At 44.9% G+C, this 20290-nt stretch overlaps 2 protein-coding genes and 1 non-coding gene across 3 annotated transcripts in view; 1 reads left to right on the top strand and 2 right to left on the bottom strand.

Moving 5' to 3' along the window:
• garz (Sec7 domain-containing protein garz) overlaps positions 1-20016 on the bottom strand; it is a 33422-nt gene extending 13406 nt beyond the window's left edge. The window contains exons 1-19 of the mRNA XM_074105608.1: positions 19652-20016; positions 16515-16633; positions 16088-16196; positions 15470-15628; positions 13816-13924; positions 12798-13003; positions 12081-12240; positions 11425-11593; positions 9930-10547; positions 9017-9167; positions 8094-8287; positions 7366-7574; positions 7018-7168; positions 5549-5795; positions 5006-5154; positions 3137-3263; positions 2393-2517; positions 1698-1825; positions 873-1095 (exon numbers count right to left, since the gene is read on the bottom strand). Of these exons, the coding sequence (XP_073961709.1) occupies positions 873-1095; positions 1698-1825; positions 2393-2517; positions 3137-3263; positions 5006-5154; positions 5549-5795; positions 7018-7168; positions 7366-7574; positions 8094-8287; positions 9017-9167; positions 9930-10547; positions 11425-11593; positions 12081-12240; positions 12798-13003; positions 13816-13924; positions 15470-15628; positions 16088-16196; positions 16515-16633; positions 19652-19952 (3654 nt within the window). The 5' untranslated portion in view covers positions 19953-20016. The remainder of the gene's footprint in view (positions 1-872; positions 1096-1697; positions 1826-2392; positions 2518-3136; positions 3264-5005; positions 5155-5548; positions 5796-7017; positions 7169-7365; positions 7575-8093; positions 8288-9016; positions 9168-9929; positions 10548-11424; positions 11594-12080; positions 12241-12797; positions 13004-13815; positions 13925-15469; positions 15629-16087; positions 16197-16514; positions 16634-19651) is intronic.
• On the bottom strand, positions 14942-15073 carry LOC141441390 (U11 spliceosomal RNA). Its single transcript, XR_012452794.1, has one exon. It is a non-coding gene; the product is annotated as a U11 spliceosomal RNA (small nuclear RNA).
• LOC141440867 (tRNA (adenine(58)-N(1))-methyltransferase non-catalytic subunit TRM6-like) lies at positions 16881-19030 on the top strand. Its single transcript, XM_074105445.1, has 2 exons — positions 16881-18234; positions 18937-19030. Exons 1-2 carry the CDS (start codon positions 16975-16977, stop codon positions 19015-19017), a joined length of 1341 nt encoding a protein of 446 aa, XP_073961546.1. The 5' UTR covers positions 16881-16974; the 3' UTR covers positions 19018-19030.
• Positions 20017-20290: the final 274 nt, after the last annotated feature.

Raw genomic sequence — 20290 nt, 5'->3', positions numbered from 1 at the left:
ACAAAACATATTTTTTTAGTGATGCAACAGACCTCTGTTTCTGTTTCCGCAATTTATAACGAAAATATAATCGGAAGTTCACCGACTTACTACTTACTTACTTTTCGTAAAAATATAAGTACATATATAACTTACTATTACTTAATTTTGAATATTTTTTTTAAATTCGCAATATTGTTTTCTATTGTATTTCTATTTCTAATCTAGGTATGGTGTGTATTTGATATTTAATAAAAAGTATATTTGTAAAAAAAGGTTTTTTTTTTTTCATAGTATTTACACTTCCGTTTCTGCATCCATTTCCGTCTTTGCTAAAATTGACTTTTGACATCTGTTTCCATTTCTGGTTCCGCTAAGAGACTTGCGTTGCATCACTAATATTTTGGTCATGGTCATGACCCCATGACCCCCCTCTCCCCTGGATTCGCCGAGAGAGTCAAGACGACGCACGAGGCGAGAGTGTAACATGACAGTATAGTTAGTTGTTTACCAGCGTTGGAGGCGGGGCGGGCGGGCGGGCGCGGCGTGGCGGGCGGCAGGCGCCGGCCCGGCGGCGCACAGCAGAGAGAACACGATTTCCCACTCCTCCGCAGAGTGCACGTTCTGAGCTGAAGTCTTCACCAGCTCGTACAGGCCGCAAGATATCTGGAAGACAAAGCTAAATAAGTCGTAGGGAATGGAAAAAGTTCTCCAAAAGTCTAGTCGGTTTCTGTTCGTTCATTTCCTGGTTCGTCAACTCTATTACCCAAAGTCGACGGAGCACCGCTGCGCGGAGCTCCTATTCCGCATGGTTGAGGCGCTTCGCGCTTTGATCTCTACTAACTTTTTCTTTTAAGTTTCGTGTGGGCGCGGGCGCGGCGTGACGTGCTCACCACAGTACAGTGTCTCCTGAACACGGCGTGCGGCAGCGTGAACAGCGTGTGCAGGTGTGTGAGCGCGCGCGCGCAGCACAGCTCGGAGCGCATGAGGCGCGCGCACGTGCGCAGCAGCGTGGTCAGCACGCGCGTGGGCGTGGGCGCCGGCCGCGTGCACGCCCACTGCAGCACCAGCGTCAAGTGGGACGACGCCTCCGGCCACACCTCCAGCGCGCGGTCCCTGACACAACAATAATATAGTACCAAAAGTCCAAAAACGCGAGTGGCGTGAGTTACAATGTGAGCGTAGCGAAGATCGTAATAAAACAACACGAGCTTTACTTACTTATACAACGTTGCATACAATACTTTAAATTAAATAAAATATAAAATTGAGAAAGATTTTTTTTTTTACTTTTTCATACTTTATTAAAAAATATGGCAAACCCAATCAGAAGGTAAATATTAAACAACAATTAACGCGTTTTTTAATTGAAGTTTACTTGCCAGTGACGACGTAAATACGTGTTACTTATGTTTGCAGCTGTGGATTATGTTCGGAAAGTTTTTGTTCTGTATAAAAACCATATTGAATTATAATATGTTTGCGATGTATTGCGAGGGGGGATGTGTTACGAGGAATGTGCTTTTCATGAACCAATAGAAACTTTTCATTTACCTATCCTCGCACAGCACAGCTAAAGTGGAAACAACTGAGCGGAGCGAGGATATGCAAACGAAGCGTTTCTATTGCTTCACGAAAAATACATTCCTTGCACATCTCTGGTGGAAAGCAGCCTAAAATTAGATTTTTAATTAACTGTGCACACTGGCGAACCACACCTGTTCTGTATGAGCGTATGTCCCAGCAATTCCAGGAAGAAGACAGCTACATCTTCAGCCTGCGGGTTCGCCTGCAGTGTCTCTGCATCGGGCGGCGCACCCACCGTTACCATACCGCGTATTAACTCCTGCCGAAAATATACAAATAAAGAATCAAACGTGAAAAGGGATGCTGACACCACCAATCAACTGACGTACTTTTTATGAGCTGTCAAAACACAATTCTCCCATAGAGTTTCAATGGCAATAGCGACTTATGACGTCATAAGTCTCTATTTGTTCGCCAACTCAATCAACTAACTATTTATTTGTTTTAAAGCAACAAAAAATCTAATTTAACAGTAAATCGAAAATTAATCTGGTTTTCAGGGCTAAAATAAAGCGTTTTTTTAACTGGAGTCGTGCCTTCGAATTATTTTTTAATGGCGTCAACATTCCTATTGAATATAATTGAAATCTCGACATGCAAACCAAGCGCAGTGTAGAACTCTAGAAGTCTAGAAGTATGGGTGCTTGGGGGTTTCAATGACAAAGTTATAAGATTGTTTTGGTTCGTTAGTCATCTGGTGCAGATATTTGTCGTCATCAGATATTTTGGAGCGCCTAGGGTGGTGTTGATGTTTGACATAAAGTGTCCAGAGTGAGAAAAGCGAAAGCTAATCTTAGAGGCTGTATTGTCGACGGCTGGCACGTACCTGCAAGCTCTCGAGTTGTAGGAACTTAGTCTCAGTTATGAGCAATCCGGGCAAGTTGCATTTGTCCACGCAGTCTGTCGCTGCGTCGATCAGGACCTTCTCATGCGGCGTCGGCGCTCGCATACCTGTTACAACATTACTTTACATTACATTACGTCTTGTCGTGGTGGCTTAGTGCTTTGACCTATCGCCTCTCAAGCAGAGGGTCGTGGGTTCAAACCCCGGCTCGCACCTCTGAGTTTTTCGAAATTCATGTGCGGAATTACATTTAAAATTACCACGAGCTTTGCGGTGAAGGAAACATCGTAAGGAAACTGCACAAACCTGCGAAGCATTCAATGGTGCGTGTGAATTCCCAATCCGCACTGGGCCCGCGTGGGAACTACGGCCCAAGCCCTCTTGTTCATAACGTTACATAACGTTACTTTTTGTTACATTACATTACATATCGTTACATTACACTGAATTAGCTTGAAATAATGTTAATAAAAGCTACCAACTGAAATGAACAGTGATTAAATCGTTTATTTTTAATGTCAATCATTATTGTACTTAAAACCAAGGTTTATAGCGTATGGTTAAAAACCACGTTTTTATAAATGATTTAAATTTTATTTTACTGCAATTTTTTGCACAAAAAAAATACTTCTGTCATATACGCTCTTCGTTTTACAAGTCTTCCCATTACACTTAAATAATAAATAAAAAATAACATAACAAATAAAAGTTATATCTACACGTTACCTGTTTCGCCTAAAGCAATGTAGGAGTAAAGACTAGAGAGCAGGCCGGCCTCCGACCCGCGGTTGACGTCCCGTATCAACGACACCGTGCCAGAAGGAGACAGGTAGTCCTCCGCCTCCAATAGACTCTGGTAACATACAATTTACTCCCATTAATAAAGAAATTGATAAGTAGGAATTAAGGTAAATCGTCAATAACCGGCTACCGTTCAACAACCTTACACTAAAAAAAAAAAAACTAGTCACCTATAAACAGAGTTCATTTTTTAACCCCCTACGCAAAAAGAGGGGTGTTATAAGTTTGACCGCTGTGTCTCTGTGTGTCTGTCTGTGGCACCGTAGCTCTTAAACGGGTGAACCGATTTGAATGCGGTTTTTTTTTATTTGAAAGCAGGTCTTCTAGCGATAGCTCTTATACTCGTTTCATCAAAATCGGTTTAGCCGTTTTTGAGATATTGAACTTTTTAGTGACAAAGTCGGGGTTTTCCAACTTTCTGTTGGTTAGGTTATTAGTTCAAGGTGTGAATTCTGGTCACCTATTTTTTTTTAAATTGATCTACAAACTGGATAGTACATCATTCGTACACAATGAGCAGTGTCGCTGCGCAGGACAGTACCTTGGGCAGCAGCCGGCCTGCATAGAGCGTGTGCACGATCTCCAACAGGTGGCGCCACGCGTCGCGCACGCAGTCCGCGTGCCGCGCCGCAACGCTAACTGCGCAGGACAGTACCTTGGGCAGCAGCCGGCCTGCATAGAGCGTGTGCACGATCTCCAACAGGTGGCGCCACGCGTCGCGCACGCAGTCCGCGTGCCGCGCCGCAACGCTAACTGCGCAGGACAGTACCTTGGGCAGCAGCCGGCCTGCATAGAGCGTGTGCACGATCTCCAACAGGTGGCGCCACGCGTCGCGCACGCAGTCCGCGTGCCGCGCCGCAACGCTAACTGCGCAGGACAGTACCTTGGGCAGCAGCCGGCCTGCATAGAGCGTGTGCACGATCTCCAACAGGTGGCGCCACGCGTCGCGCACGCAGTCCGCGTGCCGCGCCGCAACGCTAACTGCGCAGGACAGTACCTTGGGCAGCAGCCGGCCTGCATAGAGCGTGTGCACGATCTCCAACAGGTGGCGCCACGCGTCGCGCACGCAGTCCGCGTGCCGCGCCGCAACGCTAACTGCGCAGGACAGTACCTTGGGCAGCAGCCGGCCTGCATAGAGCGTGTGCACGATCTCCAACAGGTGGCGCCACGCGTCGCGCACGCAGTCCGCGTGCCGCGCCGCAACGCTAACTGCGCAGGACAGTACCTTGGGCAGCAGCCGGCCTGCATAGAGCGTGTGCACGATCTCCAACAGGTGGCGCCACGCGTCGCGCACGCAGTCCGCGTGCCGCGCCGCAACGCTAACTGCGCAGGACAGTACCTTGGGCAGCAGCCGGCCTGCATAGAGCGTGTGCACGATCTCCAACAGGTGGCGCCACGCGTCGCGCACGCAGTCCGCGTGCCGCGCCGCAACGCTAACTGCGCAGGACAGTACCTTGGGCAGCAGCCGGCCTGCATAGAGCGTGTGCACGATCTCCAACAGGTGGCGCCACGCGTCGCGCACGCAGTCCGCGTGCCGCGCCGCAACGCTAACTGCGCAGGACAGTACCTTGGGCAGCAGCCGGCCTGCATAGAGCGTGTGCACGATCTCCAACAGGTGGCGCCACGCGTCGCGCACGCAGTCCGCGTGCCGCGCCGCAACGCTAACTGCGCAGGACAGTACCTTGGCAGCAGCCGGCCTGCATAGAGCGTGTGCACGATCTCCAACAGGTGGCGCCACGCGTCGCGCACGCAGTCCGCGTGCCGCGCCGCAACGCTAACTGCGCAGGACAGTACCTTGGGCAGCAGCCGGCCTGCATAGAGCGTGTGCACGATCTCCAACAGGTGGCGCCACGCGTCGCGCACGCAGTCCGCGTGCCGCGCCGCCACGGAGCACGCGCGCCGCAACGCTAACTGCGCCTTCGTAGACTGCCCTAATGTCACACCTGCGTACAAATATAAATAAATAAATATCACAATTTAAACAAATTGGCTTAAATGGTTCTCGAATGGAGACCGCGGATCGGCAAGCGCAGCTTAGGACGTCCACCAACGAGATGGCTGGACGACCTGGTTAAAGCCGCGAGTTCATGGTGGATGCAGGCCGCTTCCAACCGAAGCAACTGGAGGTCTATAGGGTCTATGTCCAGTCAACTACAAAAAAAAATACAAAAATGTATGCACGACTGTATTGGCTTAATCCTTTGACCTTAAGGTCGTGTATACATATTTTTGCAACTTTGGCCGTATTATCTTTGTAGTTGAATGTCCAACAGTGGTTGTCCTACGGGTGATTATGATGGTGACAGAGTCGTAAACCGTGACGTGACATACTCGTACCAATAGCGATGTAGTGCAGCGGCTGCGGCTGCGGCGGCAGCAGCCCCGTGAACTTGCAGAGCGAGAGCAGCAGCGTGTCGACGGTGAGCGCGGGCGCCGCGGGCGCGGGCGCCACTCGCGCCAGCAGCGCCGCGCACCGCTCCAGCCCCGCCAGCGCGAGCAGCGCCGCGTTGCGGAGGTTCGACGACGCTATGTCTTCGGCTGACGGCGGGGCTGAGCGCTCGAATGCTGCTGACAGCGCTGTTATCTGCAAACAAACCGGCTGCTGTGGTGGAGGCGGCGGGTCACCACGTCGCTGCAGCACTGACCTGCTTCCGGCGAATTACGACGTGCGATGTGTTGTGCCTGCGGCTCTGCTGTAGGCGGCCGTCTATGCTGCTAACCTGCGGCGGCGCGGCGACGGGCAGCAGCCGGTGCGTGTGGCCGCGCCGGTAGCGGCCGGCGGCGGTGTCGCCGCGTCTCTGCAGCACGCGTCTACTGACCTGCGGCGGCGCGGCGACGGGCAGCAGCCGGTGCGTGTGGCCGCGCCGGTAGCGGCCGGCGGCGGTGTCGCCGCGTCTCTGCAGCACGCGTCTACTGACCTGCGGCGGCGCGGCGACGGGCAGCAGCCGGTGCGTGTGGCCGCGCCGGTAGCGGCCGGCGGCGGTGTCGCCGCGTCTCTGCAGCACGCGTCTACTGACCTGCGGCGGCGCGGCGACGGGCAGCAGCCGGTGCGTGTGGCCGCGCCGGTAGCGGCGGCGGCGGTGTCGCCGCGTCTCTGCAGCACGCGTCTACTGACCTGCGGCGGCGCGGCGACGGGCAGCAGCCGTGCGTGTGGCCGCGCCGGTAGCGGCCGGCGGCGGTGTCGCCGCGTCTCTGCAGCACGCGTCTACTGACCTGCGGCGGCGCGGCGACGGGCAGCAGCCGGTGCGTGTGGCCGCGCCGGTAGCGGCGGCGGCGGTGTCGCCGCGTCTCTGCAGCACGCGTCTACTGACCTGCGGCGGCGCGGCGACGGGCAGCAGCCGGTGCGTGTGGCCGCGCCGGTAGCGGCCGGCGGCGGTGTCGCCGCGTCTCTGCAGCACGCGTCTACTGACCTGCGGCGGCGCGGCGACGGGCAGCAGCCGGTGCGTGTGGCCGCGCCGGTAGCGGCCGGCGGCGGTGTCGCCGCGTCTCTGCAGCACGCGTCTACTGACCTGCGGCGGCGCGGCGACGGGCAGCAGCCGGTGCGTGTGGCCGCGCCGGTAGCGGCCGGCGGCGGTGTCGCCGCGTCTCTGCAGCACGCGTCTACTGACCTGCGGCGGCGCGGCGACGGGCAGCAGCCGGTGCGTGTGGCCGCGCCGGTAGCGGCCGGCGGCGGTGTCGCCGCGTCTCTGCAGCACGCGTCTACTGACCTGCGGCGGCGCGGCGACGGGCAGCAGCCGGTGCGTGTGGCCGCGCCGGTAGCGGCCGGCGGCGGTGTCGCCGCGTCTCTGCAGCACGCGTCTACTGACCTGCGGCGGCGCGGCGACGGGCAGCAGCCGGTGCGTGTGGCCGCGCCGGTAGCGGCCGGCGGCGGTGTTGCCGCGTCTCTGCAGCACGCGCCACAAATACGCGTCTCGTACGGGGCCCACTCGCTCCGCTGGCATCACCATCTCTTCGTTCCTGGACGAAAAAATACGGTTATAAACACATGCAATGACTTAGAGAAAGTCTCCGTCCAAAGCGATGCTTCATTATTACATTTTATTCCTTCTTGCAGAGACAAAGGGAAGTGGTCCGGGCAGCCATATCTGTAACCCACTCAACTATCTAGTTGTCCGGACGGTTAGATTTATTTTCTAAAGACTTCTCTAACTCACTTGATAGAATGAAATATGGCCTCAAGCATGGGCTGGTCGAAGTCGCCCGAGCCGTTGCAGCCCCGCAGGTTTCGCACGAAGTCCTCGGCCGTCATCGGGACGTTCAGTTTCTTCGCGTTGTGATTGTGCTGGTCCATATTGAGCATTATGACGGCATACGCCAGACGGAACGCCGCGTCCGTGTTCGCGAATGGGGACCCGTTCGTTGTCTGGCATCGAAAAAGGTTATTATTAATAAAAAAGTTACTTAACATTAAGGAAGAAAATAAAACAAAATATTTGCTTTGCACCGTGTTTTATGTACAATTTAATAAAAATTTAATTAAATATTAGAGATAAAATAAAGAAATTAAATAATTGAACGTCAATCTGTCAATTCTGTCAAAGTTTTTGAAGATAATCTCCTGTATTCTGTCCCAATCACAATTTTTTATAGAAAGATTTTTTTACCCATTTTTTTCACCTTTCCGTACAACATTATAACGTTTTCTTATCAAAAAATATCTTAAGGCTTCTTGAGACAAGATTCCACCGAGTGTCACGTACGAACTTGTCAAAGCGTAACGATATTTCGGCTGTCAAGAAACTCTCAACCTTGACGGGCCGGGAGTAATATTTATATGACATAAAGAAAAACTAATTTCAACTTTACTTAATTGACATTCGGTTCAAATTGTGAAAATAGAAATTCGACGCGGGGCCTCAAGAGTTTATAACTGTGTACTCACGTGCCAGCGCTCAGCGAAGCGCTCCATCACGAGGAATATGAGCGGCGCCTCGCCGGGCAGCCGGAAGGTCTCCAGGTACAGCCGCAGCGCCTGGTCGATGCGGAGCCCCGCGTAGTCAAAGCTGCCGGCGAACGCGGCCAGGACCGCGTACCCGTCCTCTTCGTCGCGCGGGGAGCGCTTGCAGATGTACTCGCCTACCGAACAATATCAAACTCATCTTCGCCGCACTGGCTCGAAAAGATCACTTCGGCCGCCTTCGAAACCCAGGTTCGAAACCAGTTTCCAAATAAGAATTATTTCTTCTATCGAAATTTGTTACGATAAAAAGATAATATTTAGTATCCGAGAGTGGTTTCAGTTTGGAGGGAATGCTTATATTGAAACCCGAGCATGCGAAGGATTCTAGATATAGTTAGTGTTAAGTATTGTAACTAAGGGACCACATACATCCCTGTGTTATTATTATTATTGTATTTTTTTTCTTTAATTGTATAATATAGTTTTTAAGTATTTTATTTGTAATTATATTATTATAAAAAAATTGACTTTCTGCCAAGTTTCTTGCGGCGCATTCTTCTTGGCAATGATGGTCTTTCCGAAAGCGCTGGTAGTTTAAAAAATGACGTGTAATAGTGTCCATTGCGGCCTATTTACTGAATTCATTTGAATTTTTGAATTTGAATTCTAGTATTGAACCAAGAGCCAAGCGAGTGGTTCAAAGGAAGAATCCTGAACGTAGCCAAGGGTTTCGAGGCACAAGATGCTAAACAACTTTACAGTCGCGCAAAACACACAAATTTTCACCTCACTACTGTGAGAAAAATAATAAGTAGATGAAAGTAAAAAAATATAATATTTATAAATCAGTTTTTTTTAATTATTCTCAATTTATTTAAAGACAATTATACTAAGGATCAACTTACCAATCATTTTTTTATCTAAATCCGGGTTCTCCCTAAGGAACATGGCCACCTCTTCAGGATCCAAAGGTGTTTTGAGGACCCCATGCTCCTGTAGATATTCGATGCCACGCTCCGGCTTCTGATTGAACAACTCCGTGCCTTGCGTCACCCACTAGAAAAAGGTCAAGAGAAGTCAGGCCAGGATTTGATTTGGCTATTATTGCAGTGAATTATTAAAAAGTTCAATAATTATAATACTGTAATGCATCACATAACCCTCCATAAACCATTAAACATCCAAAAATAAAAGTAACATTGTTATGATTAAAGATTGGAAATACAGCTCAGCCCATTGCAAACCCGTTCACGATATCACATTATGTGCAGGTACCGCCATTATTTGTAAAATAAATCGAAAAAACTTAACAACAAAATTATAAAGTGTGTGTCAAATGCGCTCAATTACTTAGGGGCTGTTTCACCATCCATTGATTAGTGTTAACTGACGGTTAAATGTGATGCCGTCTCCGTCTATTCGAATAAAAAAAAATAGAGACGGCATCACGACGACCAGAGTTTGACGACCAGATGGCCTAGTGGTTAGAGAACCTGACTACGAAGCTTGAGGTCCCGGGTTCGATTCCCATGTCGGGGCAGATATTTGTATGAAAAATAAGAATGTTTGTTCTCGGGTCTTGGGTGTTTAATATGTATTTAAGTATGTATCTATCTATATAATTATATTTATCCGTTGCTTAGTACCCATAACACAAGCTTTGCTAAGCTTACTTTGGGACTAGGTCAATTGGTGTGAATTGTCCCGTGATATTTTTTTTTATTTTTTTTTATCACATTTAACCGTCAATTAACACTAATCAATGGATGGTGAAACAGCCCCTTAGTCTACTTAAACTCAACTTAACTGGTCACTTACCTTCTTCATATTCCTTATATTATCCAGCTCCGCTTCCGAGGGTACGTCAGACTCGATCTTATGCCTCCCCGTCCTCCCGCATCCGAAATACTGACTAATATCATGCGTCACGTGATCACTCACAGAAGACACATCGTCCATACCGCCTAGCTCCAACGACACGTGCCCACATCGCCCTCTCTCCTTCTCTTCCACCACACTTTGTACTTCCGTCTCGCTCTCTTTAGGGTTACTCATTTCTATAGCTTCTATTATAGTCATCAAAGCTTCTAAAGACAAAGAATGGATGTTATACGCAGTAGAAGATACCACGTTTTTGGATAGCAATTTGGTCATTTCCTCGAAAACATTCATGCAGTACACATCACAATCATAGTTTAGATACAACTCATTGCATAATCCAGGTATTCTAAATATCTGTGCTAGGCTTTCTAGAGATAAGTGTTGGATTTCTTTTAACTCGTAGTTAGCTTTGGAGATGTCGGTAGATATTATTTCTATGATTTTCTTGAAGAATGCTTCCATTTGGAACTTGAGGTGGAATCGGAGAGCTTCGAAGAGTAAGAAGGTTATTTGGAGATCGAGCGCGAATATTGATATCCGCTCTGTGTTTAGCAGCTGTGGAAAAAGGAAATAATTTTAACAAAAGCTATAATCTATAGACTAGATAAATATAATAATATAAAATTTATAATAATAGAAGTTTATTGTTGTTGGGACAACCGTTGGGCGGGAAAGGTTCTCGTGTGGCGACCACGAACCGGAAGACGAAGCGTTGGCAGGCCTCCCACGAGGTGGACTGACGACATCGCAAGAGTTGCGGGCAACCGGTGAATGGCGGTGAATGGCGAGTTGGCGTTCATTGTGGCGTTCTAAGGGGGAGGCCTTTGTTCAACAGTGGACGTCTTCCGGCTGATGAAGATGTGTGTGTGTTTGTTACTCATTCAACTAAAACGGCGTTACAGATTTTGATGAAAATTGGTATGCAGGCAAGCTGGGGCGTCAGACCGCGAATTACGCATGTAAAAATCCCGAAACAAATACTGAACATACTAAATAATAACATATACATAACATTACAACATAGACAAGAGAGCAAAGTTTTTTTTTTGCGAGTGTTGATTTTGAATCCCGAATATGCGAAAGAATCCAAGCGTAGCGAGAAATACAAATAAATGAGGCTCAAAATAAAATTTTGATCTCGTTTGACATACCTACAACTTTTGATTTTAGCAGCGTTTGTATACTAATAATGTAAGTACAACATCTACGAACCATAAACCGTATTGTCAAAAGCGCTCGGAATCACAGCCTCATTCACCATTTCTTTCTGTCAAACAATACAATATAATACAAATATTCTTTATTGCGCACCGGTCCGGATAATACCGACCAGATTTTTCGTGTACACGCCCATAGATGTCAGTTTAACATTAGTTTGTATGGGCGTGTACAGAGGGGCCGGGGGTTGCACGGGACAGGGCACAGTACTCACGCTGAGCAGGTTCCTGCAGAGCGGGTCCTTGACCAGATACAGCAGCGAGGGGTAGTCGGCGACGTGGTCGGCGCCCACCTCCAGCGCGGTGCCGGCCAGCGCCAGCCCCAGGTGCACCATGCCCGACGTGTTCTGAGGGTCCAGTGGGTTGCACAGCGATATCAGGAACCTGCCAATCAAGAACGTGTTTAAAACAAAAACTGCTAATGAGCTGATAAGTTTTTTTTTTATACCTCGTGTTTTTGTTTATTTCCGTTAACTTCGGCACATATCATTCTCTCATCACCACTATTTGATAAACATTACCTGGTAATAAAATTCTAGGCCAAATCATTTTTTTTAATCAAAATATTATACAAGTTAACAGACATTTTTAAAGAACAAATAGTAAAATTCACAGATTTGACGAGTGCAAGACAAAACCAAGAATCAAGAATGATTCAAGTCAAGAGCTCCCAACAGCCAGCTTCATTATTCGGATCATTCTTACCTGTTAGAAAAAAAAATTTAAAAAAAAAAACAGATTTTATAAAATAACAAAGGACTGGCCGGCCATCGCAGACTTTTGCCCTAATAGAGAAATTACCTTCATTTGAGCTGTTAAAGCTAACGGAAATAAAAAATAACGCATTGTATATCGGATAAGTGTACCGTACCGGAAAAGTTCCCGCACACAGACGAGCCCGTACGGCTGCAAGTCGTGCGATTCGTCGTGCGGAGTGAACCGGATGCCGCGGTGGTTCACGTACTCTTCCAGCTTCTCCGTGACCTCTTCCGGTTTGGAGGCGGCGGCGCCTTCCGGGTCCGACTCTGGAACTAAACATACGGTTTAACCTGAGGCCCACTTTGAATTTAATCTAATTGTTTCGGGAATAAAGTAAAACTGCCGGGATGTAACTTATTGTTACAACTTCCCATTAAATAAGTTGTATTCTACTAAAACACCATTAAATGGGTGAAATATTCGAGCGTTTATTAGCACAACAGAAAGACAAGTCGCAAGAATTTTGGTCTCACTAGATTTAGCATCGGTATTGTCTTTAGTTTCATAAAAATGTAACCTTAAGCATCATCTTTAAACAATACTTGCCGAAATGAAAAGAACGCCTCAAATATGCTGAATTTTTACCCAAATCAGTTTTAAAATAAGGTTCGGTTCAGTCATCAAAAAAAAACATATTAATTTATTGCGATCATGTTCATTAGTACAATTATTGTAGATCTTAAAGTAAACACTAAAAAATAAAATAAATTGATAACTACCTGAAATATTCTTCAATAATTTATTAGTAAATGGGGAGGCCTATGTCCAACAGTGGACGTCCTACCGCTTATATAATGATGATGATGATTATCAGTTAAACGGCACTCACCTTCCTCTCCTTTTTCCTCGCGCGCCTCCTCGCTCTGCCCCTCGCCGTCCGCGCTGACACACTTCTCCAGCAGCTGCGATATGGACGTGTTGCCAGTGGTCGCGAGGTCCATGGACGAGTGGCGCGCGTGCTTCTTAGCGGGGCTCTTGATTTGCTCCACGGGTTCGATTGTGATCTCCGCTTCGTTTATGAGGTTCTTGTCTTGACTGGAAGATACGAAGTGGTATTAATGGCCCATGAAAGTAAAAGTACACTAAATAAGGAACATTAAACAATAAATATAGAATTAATGATTCTGTTATGATTGATTGTAATCTCCTGGTGCTATAATAAACAGTCTCTCATTTTTTTTATTCAAATGAGATTTGAGTTTATTTTACTAAAATGTATGTGAATATGTATACATTTCTTAACGCAAATTTAAATTGATATTATAAGTGTGTATGGTTTTTTTTTTTCAAGCTAAATCGGCTACAACCAAACGGATTCAAATCCGTGAATGAAATTTAGTGAATAGTAGCTGGATTTCGAGAATAACACATTCAAAACGAAGCCACGAATTAATGCTAAATAAAATACTACCAATAAACTACCATACGTGAGTTTATTTAAAAAAATAAGTTTTTGGTTAAAAAGTCATTTTTAATACAAGCTTTTTATGCTGACTGTACTTTTTGTCGACTTTACTTGCATTGTCACCCAAACTACATTTGCATGCCAAATTTCAAGTCGATGCCATTAACCGTTGAAGAGTTCCGTCCTGCGGAGACGATCCTGGCCGGACTGCTAAGATGTCACTGCCAGATTATTATATTGTCACGCAAGTTACATAAGTATGCCAAATTTTAAGTCAATCCGACTATTGGAAATTGGTCGAATTTGACTTGCAAGATTTGACTACAGACAGACAACGGGACAGGTGAAACTAAATAAAAGCTTGTAATAAAAATACAGAAGAACATCTATCCAATGGACTTAGCTGCAAAGTAATTTCAAAGCTAGTCCTCTTGACCCATACCTATGTCGAAGACTTTCAGCTTTCTTGGCTTCGGCGTCAACGTCGGGGTCCACCGGCGCCGGGCTTGCAGGCTCCGTGATCGAAGACTTCCTCTCCAGAGAGTTGGTGCCTGAGGATTTTTTTTTTCAAAATCACTTATTTTACTGCATCCCTCTAGTCTTTGTATGGCAAAACCGAACCGTGACGTCACTTATATTTGCCAACTCGACTATTTACTGATTTAGGATCAATTTAAAATAATTTGAGTGCGGTTAAAGTACGAACTGCAATTGTCAATCACGAATATACGACCAAATAATACATGCCCTTATGTAATTTGTATACAATATACGAATTATCAGGTTATACATTATTGCTCTACAGTCGAGGTCAAAGATATCTTTACACTTTAGTCTTGTTGCTGTCACTACATATTTGAACTTTTGTAGAAAATTGTTAAAGGCGTACAGTGACAAAGTAATGAAGTGTAAAGATATCTTTGACCTCAACTGTACAAATATTCCGGGTCGACCGAACCAACTCGACAATTACTCGGACGAATATTAGCTAGCCGCACCCTATAGGAATTAATGGCATCTTACTGCCACAGTTTAGGTCTTTTCCAAAGTGCGCAATAACGCCCCCTTGTGGTCGCTGGAGGCCTAGAGGTGGGCGGTAAGGGACCCAGAAAAAATCTTCACCTTTGTGCCTTCATCAGGCGAGACTATGTTATTGAGATTTTTAAGGTTTTTGGACGGTGCTACAAAAAATAACTGATTTTCAAAGTGGGCGCTAGGGTGCCCCCACATGCAGTCGCTTGTCGCTCGTTTGCAGCGAAAAATCTGGTCACGTGACCCCATTTTGAAGGTGATTTTGAACTTTCCGCGACTCAAAAAAGTAGCGTCAAGTAGCCGCGTCGAGCAGCAGCTTGCAGGAATGGTCTTGGTCTCGGAAGCTAATTTCTTTAATCTCATTTAGTAGCAGTCGTGGCAGTGGTACAAATAAAAGAAATTGGAGTGAATGAAGAAAAAAAATAACACTGTTTTTGCCGAAATTGAAGAGGTCTTTTTTCCAGCGCTAAAGCTCAACCTTTTCAGCTTTATCACAGTGTCACGAAATAAGTTTGTGAACCTCTTGTTTAGATAGAGGAGGCGCCGGTACATACAGGGTAGCCAACTGCCTCTCCGTGATAAAAATTACGTGTTGAGTATGTCTTGATAACCATACCCCGCCCGCCGTTGCCGGCTGACGCGTCATCGAAGCGACGAACACCCTTTTTAAACCAATCGGATAACTTCGAGTTCTCATGTGTTGTAGGGGAGACAAACGATAGCGTGTTTCGTTGGTGAACAGCGCCATCTATCGGGAGACACGGAAACTATAAGCTACTAATGTCAATAGGGAATAGGCATGGAACACATATTTTCTCTTAAATAATTTAACTTAATAGAAAACCGCTGGAATCGTCTGGGGGAGGCCTACGTTACGTCCAACAGTGATAGGCTGAGATGATGATGATGATGATGATTATGATGATGATAGTCACTTTTAGTGTCTCGCCCTTATCGCTCTTCTTGAGCTGTTGGGGTGGGAACTGCGGCAGCCGCATGAAGACCACTGCGACATGAGGCACAGACACTAGGACGCAATAACTCTATAAGCTGGTGAGACTCACTGTGAGTGCCTCGTCTCTTGCCCTTATCGCGCTTCTTGAGCGAGAGGCCGGCGGTGGCGAAGGCCGCGGCCTCGTGCTCGGGCGGGAACTGCGGCAGCCGCATGAAGATCAGCTGCGTCATGTCGCGAAGGCACTGCTCTGCGTTGCGTCGCAACAACTCTGCAATAAACGGGTTTCTTCCTAACAGACCCATACTACAAAGTACTACATACTCGTACTACAAAGTTCGAACTTCATATCTTGCCGTCCCGCTGACCCTTATATTATTTAATACGAGAGTGAAAGGGACGGTACGATACGAACTGCGATTTTCAAATTTCGTAGTAGCCCACCTGGCCTCTGTACCACAAATGGTCCAGTTGAGGAAACTGAATAGTGTACCAGAATAGGGTCATTTCATAATCAATTTATATACGACTTCTTTGGCTGCTGTATGGAATGTCAACATGAGATCAGTAGCACAAAGGTTTCAGCCCAGTATGCGATTGAGTTTCTTTGACTGTACAGTACAGTACAGTACAGTGATACAATTATACATAATTGACACTTTTTTGGTTGAACTACTTGAGTTGTTTTTTTTTATCTGAGTAACTAAATAACTGCTAAAGAAATACTTACCCGTAAGTCTAGTCTCGAAGCATATACGGAAGCAGCTCAGCATTATCTCACAAACGCTCTCGTCCGTCAACATGGCGCCTTCTGGACTCAGCATCAGTGTGCGAAGCACCTGGAAGTCGTTATAAGATTGCATCATATTTTTTTTTAAACTCAAGCTCATACTATAACCCAATGACCTACTTCTTGTTGTTCAAACCGGGGCCCGCACTTCTCAGTTTATAGGAATTTGTGGTATTTATAATTTTACCATGCATACTAAACTAAAATCTGCAAAGCAAGTGCATGAAGTTCCCAAACCACATTGGGCCCGCGTGGGAACTACAGCCCTTTCTTTCTGAGATGATGGTGATGATCCTTCTTCAATAAGAAAAAGGCGTCATAGAGAACTTCGCTAGGGCTATTTTTTTAAGGGCTGATTGTTTGTTACCTGCAGTATTTTCATGAGCACGACGCCGTCGGAGGAGTGGTCGGTACCGACAAACCGCGCGTGTGTGACTGCGTCCGCGATGTCTTCCACCGTCGCCGGGACGCTGGGGTGCGTCGGGTCTGGAATGTTAAAAAAATATTTTGTTACATTTAAATTAATCAAGGTTAATCAAAAAAAAATATCGAAAAAAAATAGTTATAAATTAGTGTCTCAAATTTCGAAACAATTAAAAATCTTAAGCATTTTTTTTTAATGATCGTAAATTGTAATTGTGTAACAAGCCTTATTTTTATAATGTCTGCTCGTTGACAGGTTAAACTGTGACTCGAACAGCGCTACATGTGACATTACACTTACACATTTTGAGGTTAGGCTTATATTTAGGTTAACCAGGTGACGTGACGTTAGTTTACAGTTACTTGTGTTAATGTTAGAAAAATAACTTTAATACGTTATCATAATGACGTCAGATAACTTAATTCACGTCGGTGAATACATCGTTATACAAAAACAGAACTACAGGAAGCTGCACAAGTTGAACAAACCTGACTCTAGCATAAGCTTAGGTCGAGATAAGGTTGATTTAACAGGAATAGACGGTTGCCGGTACCATTCCGTGTTTAAAATAATACCTAAAGGCGGTAAAAGATGCAAGGAGTACTCGTTACAACTTGCGGAAGAAGCCGTGTATTTGAAAGACGAAATAAATGTGAAAGTTTCAGGCACCGACAACAGAAACATATTCGACGACGGGCAATCCCAAAAACTCACACACGCCCAAATAGAAGATCTACGCACAGACTCCAACCGAGCCTCGGACATAGTAGAAACTTTAATAAGCAATTCCAACACTTTTCACAACAAAACTGAATTCTCACAAGAAAAGTATCTAAAGAAAAAAGAAAAGAAATATTTCGAGTACATACAAATACTACGGCCGAATTTGCGCATGATAACAGAGATACTGTACAAGCTGGATCCTGGTAAAATCCAAAATATCCGCATTGACACCTTGTCCCAAATAATTACTGCTATCAACATACAATCGGAAGGTGTCCATCTTTTATATGACTCTGGCTCAAATGGGTTGTTAGCTGCAGCACTACTAAGTGCTATAGGTGAATCAAACAGCGCTAAGCTGATACATATGCACCCTGGGAACATGTCACAGAAACAAGCTCTGCTAGCCATGAATTTCAAAGAAGAGCACTCCCGTAGATGCATATCTGTTAATATTTACTCAGCATTGAGACAGTTCTATCAGGGCTGTGATACTCATGAGACTAACAACAGTGAGGTAAAAGATGTTATTGAGAACACAAATGACTCTGTTACTGAGCATAACACGTTAAAAAGAAAAAGGGAAAGCCCAGAAGCAGCCAGTAAAGTACCAAAACTTGATGAGGCATCTCAAGAAAATGAGACAGACAAAATACCTAATAATGATACGGAGGGATATGAACCCAAAAAACCCAAATGGCATTTCGATAACATTGCAGCTGCTGACCTTTTAAAAGACAAAGTTGATTCATTAGTGATTGCGTGTAAAGAGGACCCACAGAACCTGTTTGATGAACTTGTGGCTTTTGTGAAGCCAGGTCGGCCATTTGCAATTTACTACAGTGTTGCTGAGCCGTTACAGAAAATGTATATGAACTTGAAAATTAGAAGCAATGTTGCTGCACTCAAATTGACTTGTTGTTGGATGAGGAATTATCAGGTATTGATTCATTGGTTCTGCATGATATGCAATTTGTGTTATTATAACTACTTGACAGTCCAGAAGCGCGCAACCAATATGCCTCAAACCATCTGGGTTTTTTATCAACTGACAAAACGCGCTGTGTCCACAATTTTTTAACTACAAGGTTTTGAATAAAGAAGAAATACTGAGACGTACATTAATGTTTACTCATTCAAATACTATTTATAAAACAATTGCATGTAGTTTATGATTTATTCAGAAAATCAAGGTTAAACTTAAGGACAGTAAAGTATCCACGGACAGTTTGAAGCATTTTGGTTTTGGATACCATGGTATCATCGGACTGTCAAGTGGATAAGTAATACTGGTTTTATAAACATTTTGATAATAGCAATAATACTAGTTATAAAAATGACAGTTATTTAGCATGCATGCTAGCATGTTACTAGCAACAAAAATTGGCAAATGATAAACAATTAGTTGTGCACTATATGGCACTCTGGGCATTCATTCCAGAGGCCAGTGCAGTGAAATAAATTATGTATTAATTTTTGTTTTGTTTTTTAGTTGTTGCTTGTAAAATTCAAAACAGATGCCCTTAGGTTTTGAAAATGCAAAAATCATATAGTAGACAGTGTCTTACTTTGTTTTTATTCCAAATAATCATTTTCTTCCCTTGTTTCAAAACTTAACAAAAAAAAAATATATTGTTTTCAGATCCTACCAGACCGAACCCACCCCGAAGTGACAATGAATGGATCAAGTGGCTTTCTGTTGACTGGATATATTCTTAAATAAAGTTAAACATAAATTATTTGGTTTCATTTGTATTACCAAAATTGACTGCAACTTTGTTCTTGGGCAGTCAAACTCTAAATAATCCTAATTATTTGTTTGAATGTCATTTATGGTTGTGGGGGAAACAGTGATTTGAGGAGTTACATGCATTAAGAATTCATAATAATGTGGTCATTGCAGAAGAAACCATAGGTGAAATCAAAAAAACCACCAGCTGCTATAAATTTTTAACTATGCTACCACATCTTTTCTTTATTATTTTGAATACAAATGTCTAATATCTTTTTCAAGAGTTTCAGGTAGAGAAAGATAACAGTTTCAAAACTTTAATATTTTTATACAAACAGCAACAATGAGCTAATTAAGAAAATATTTGATAATAAAAAAACATTTTATCAAAATTACCTTGCTCATTAGGGCATGTCTATGAATTGTGTATAAGGAAAATTGCATTGATGCAATAAACCTACACTTGAAGTAGATAGCCACTATAAAGATAAGATAAAACTAAATGCCATATTTGAGAAACCATTTCTGACAAGAATATCCAATTATACAAATGCAATACAGTCTGAATGTTACTGATATACTTTAAATTTGGTAGTTTAATGATGAAATGCAATAGAAGTCTTACCAATCAATCCATATGATAAAAACTTGTGTATTGCTGAGAGAGCAAGACTAGTCACGGGCCCAGTGGTCTCCTTGCTTCTAATAACTTCTAGAAATGGGCCCAAATACGTTGGTGGGTCAATCAGCCTCAAGTCGTCCACTTGGTTCAGTATAGTTTTGAGATCCTGGAATGTGCGCATTAGTACGTCATATTCTTCGTTGGGGAAGGAATGCGAGCCCCAGCGCGTGCTCCGCCGCATGGCGGTGACCAGCATGGCCATCTCGCCCTGCACCACGAAGATTCCATTCCCAGGCAGCGACATTCTGCTTGTTATTTCAAGTACAGCTGAGAACCATCAATCAACATTTAGAAAACTATGTTGAACGGACACTTTTAACCACAAAACTACATATTTTAACTGCACTGCATATAACGTTATTGTACACTGGCTTGATTTTTCGCACAAACAACCTCTTAATGCTATTTATTAATACACAATTTAGTGGAATATTTCGTTTTGATTAGCAAATTCCATCACGATCATGTTGACGTTTCATAAATTTAGTACCACTACTCGCCAGTAGAGTTCGCACGTAAACTGACATTTGGTGACACAGATTCCGGTCTTTCTAGCCATTCGATTTATCGATTTTATCCGAT

Source organism: Choristoneura fumiferana, chromosome 23 (genome assembly GCF_025370935.1).
Source record: "Choristoneura fumiferana chromosome 23, NRCan_CFum_1, whole genome shotgun sequence".
In the NCBI taxonomy this organism is placed as follows: domain Eukaryota; kingdom Metazoa; phylum Arthropoda; class Insecta; order Lepidoptera; family Tortricidae; genus Choristoneura; species Choristoneura fumiferana.
Note: the sequence above shows the minus strand (reverse complement) of the source record. Positions and strands in the feature narration are given on the sequence as shown.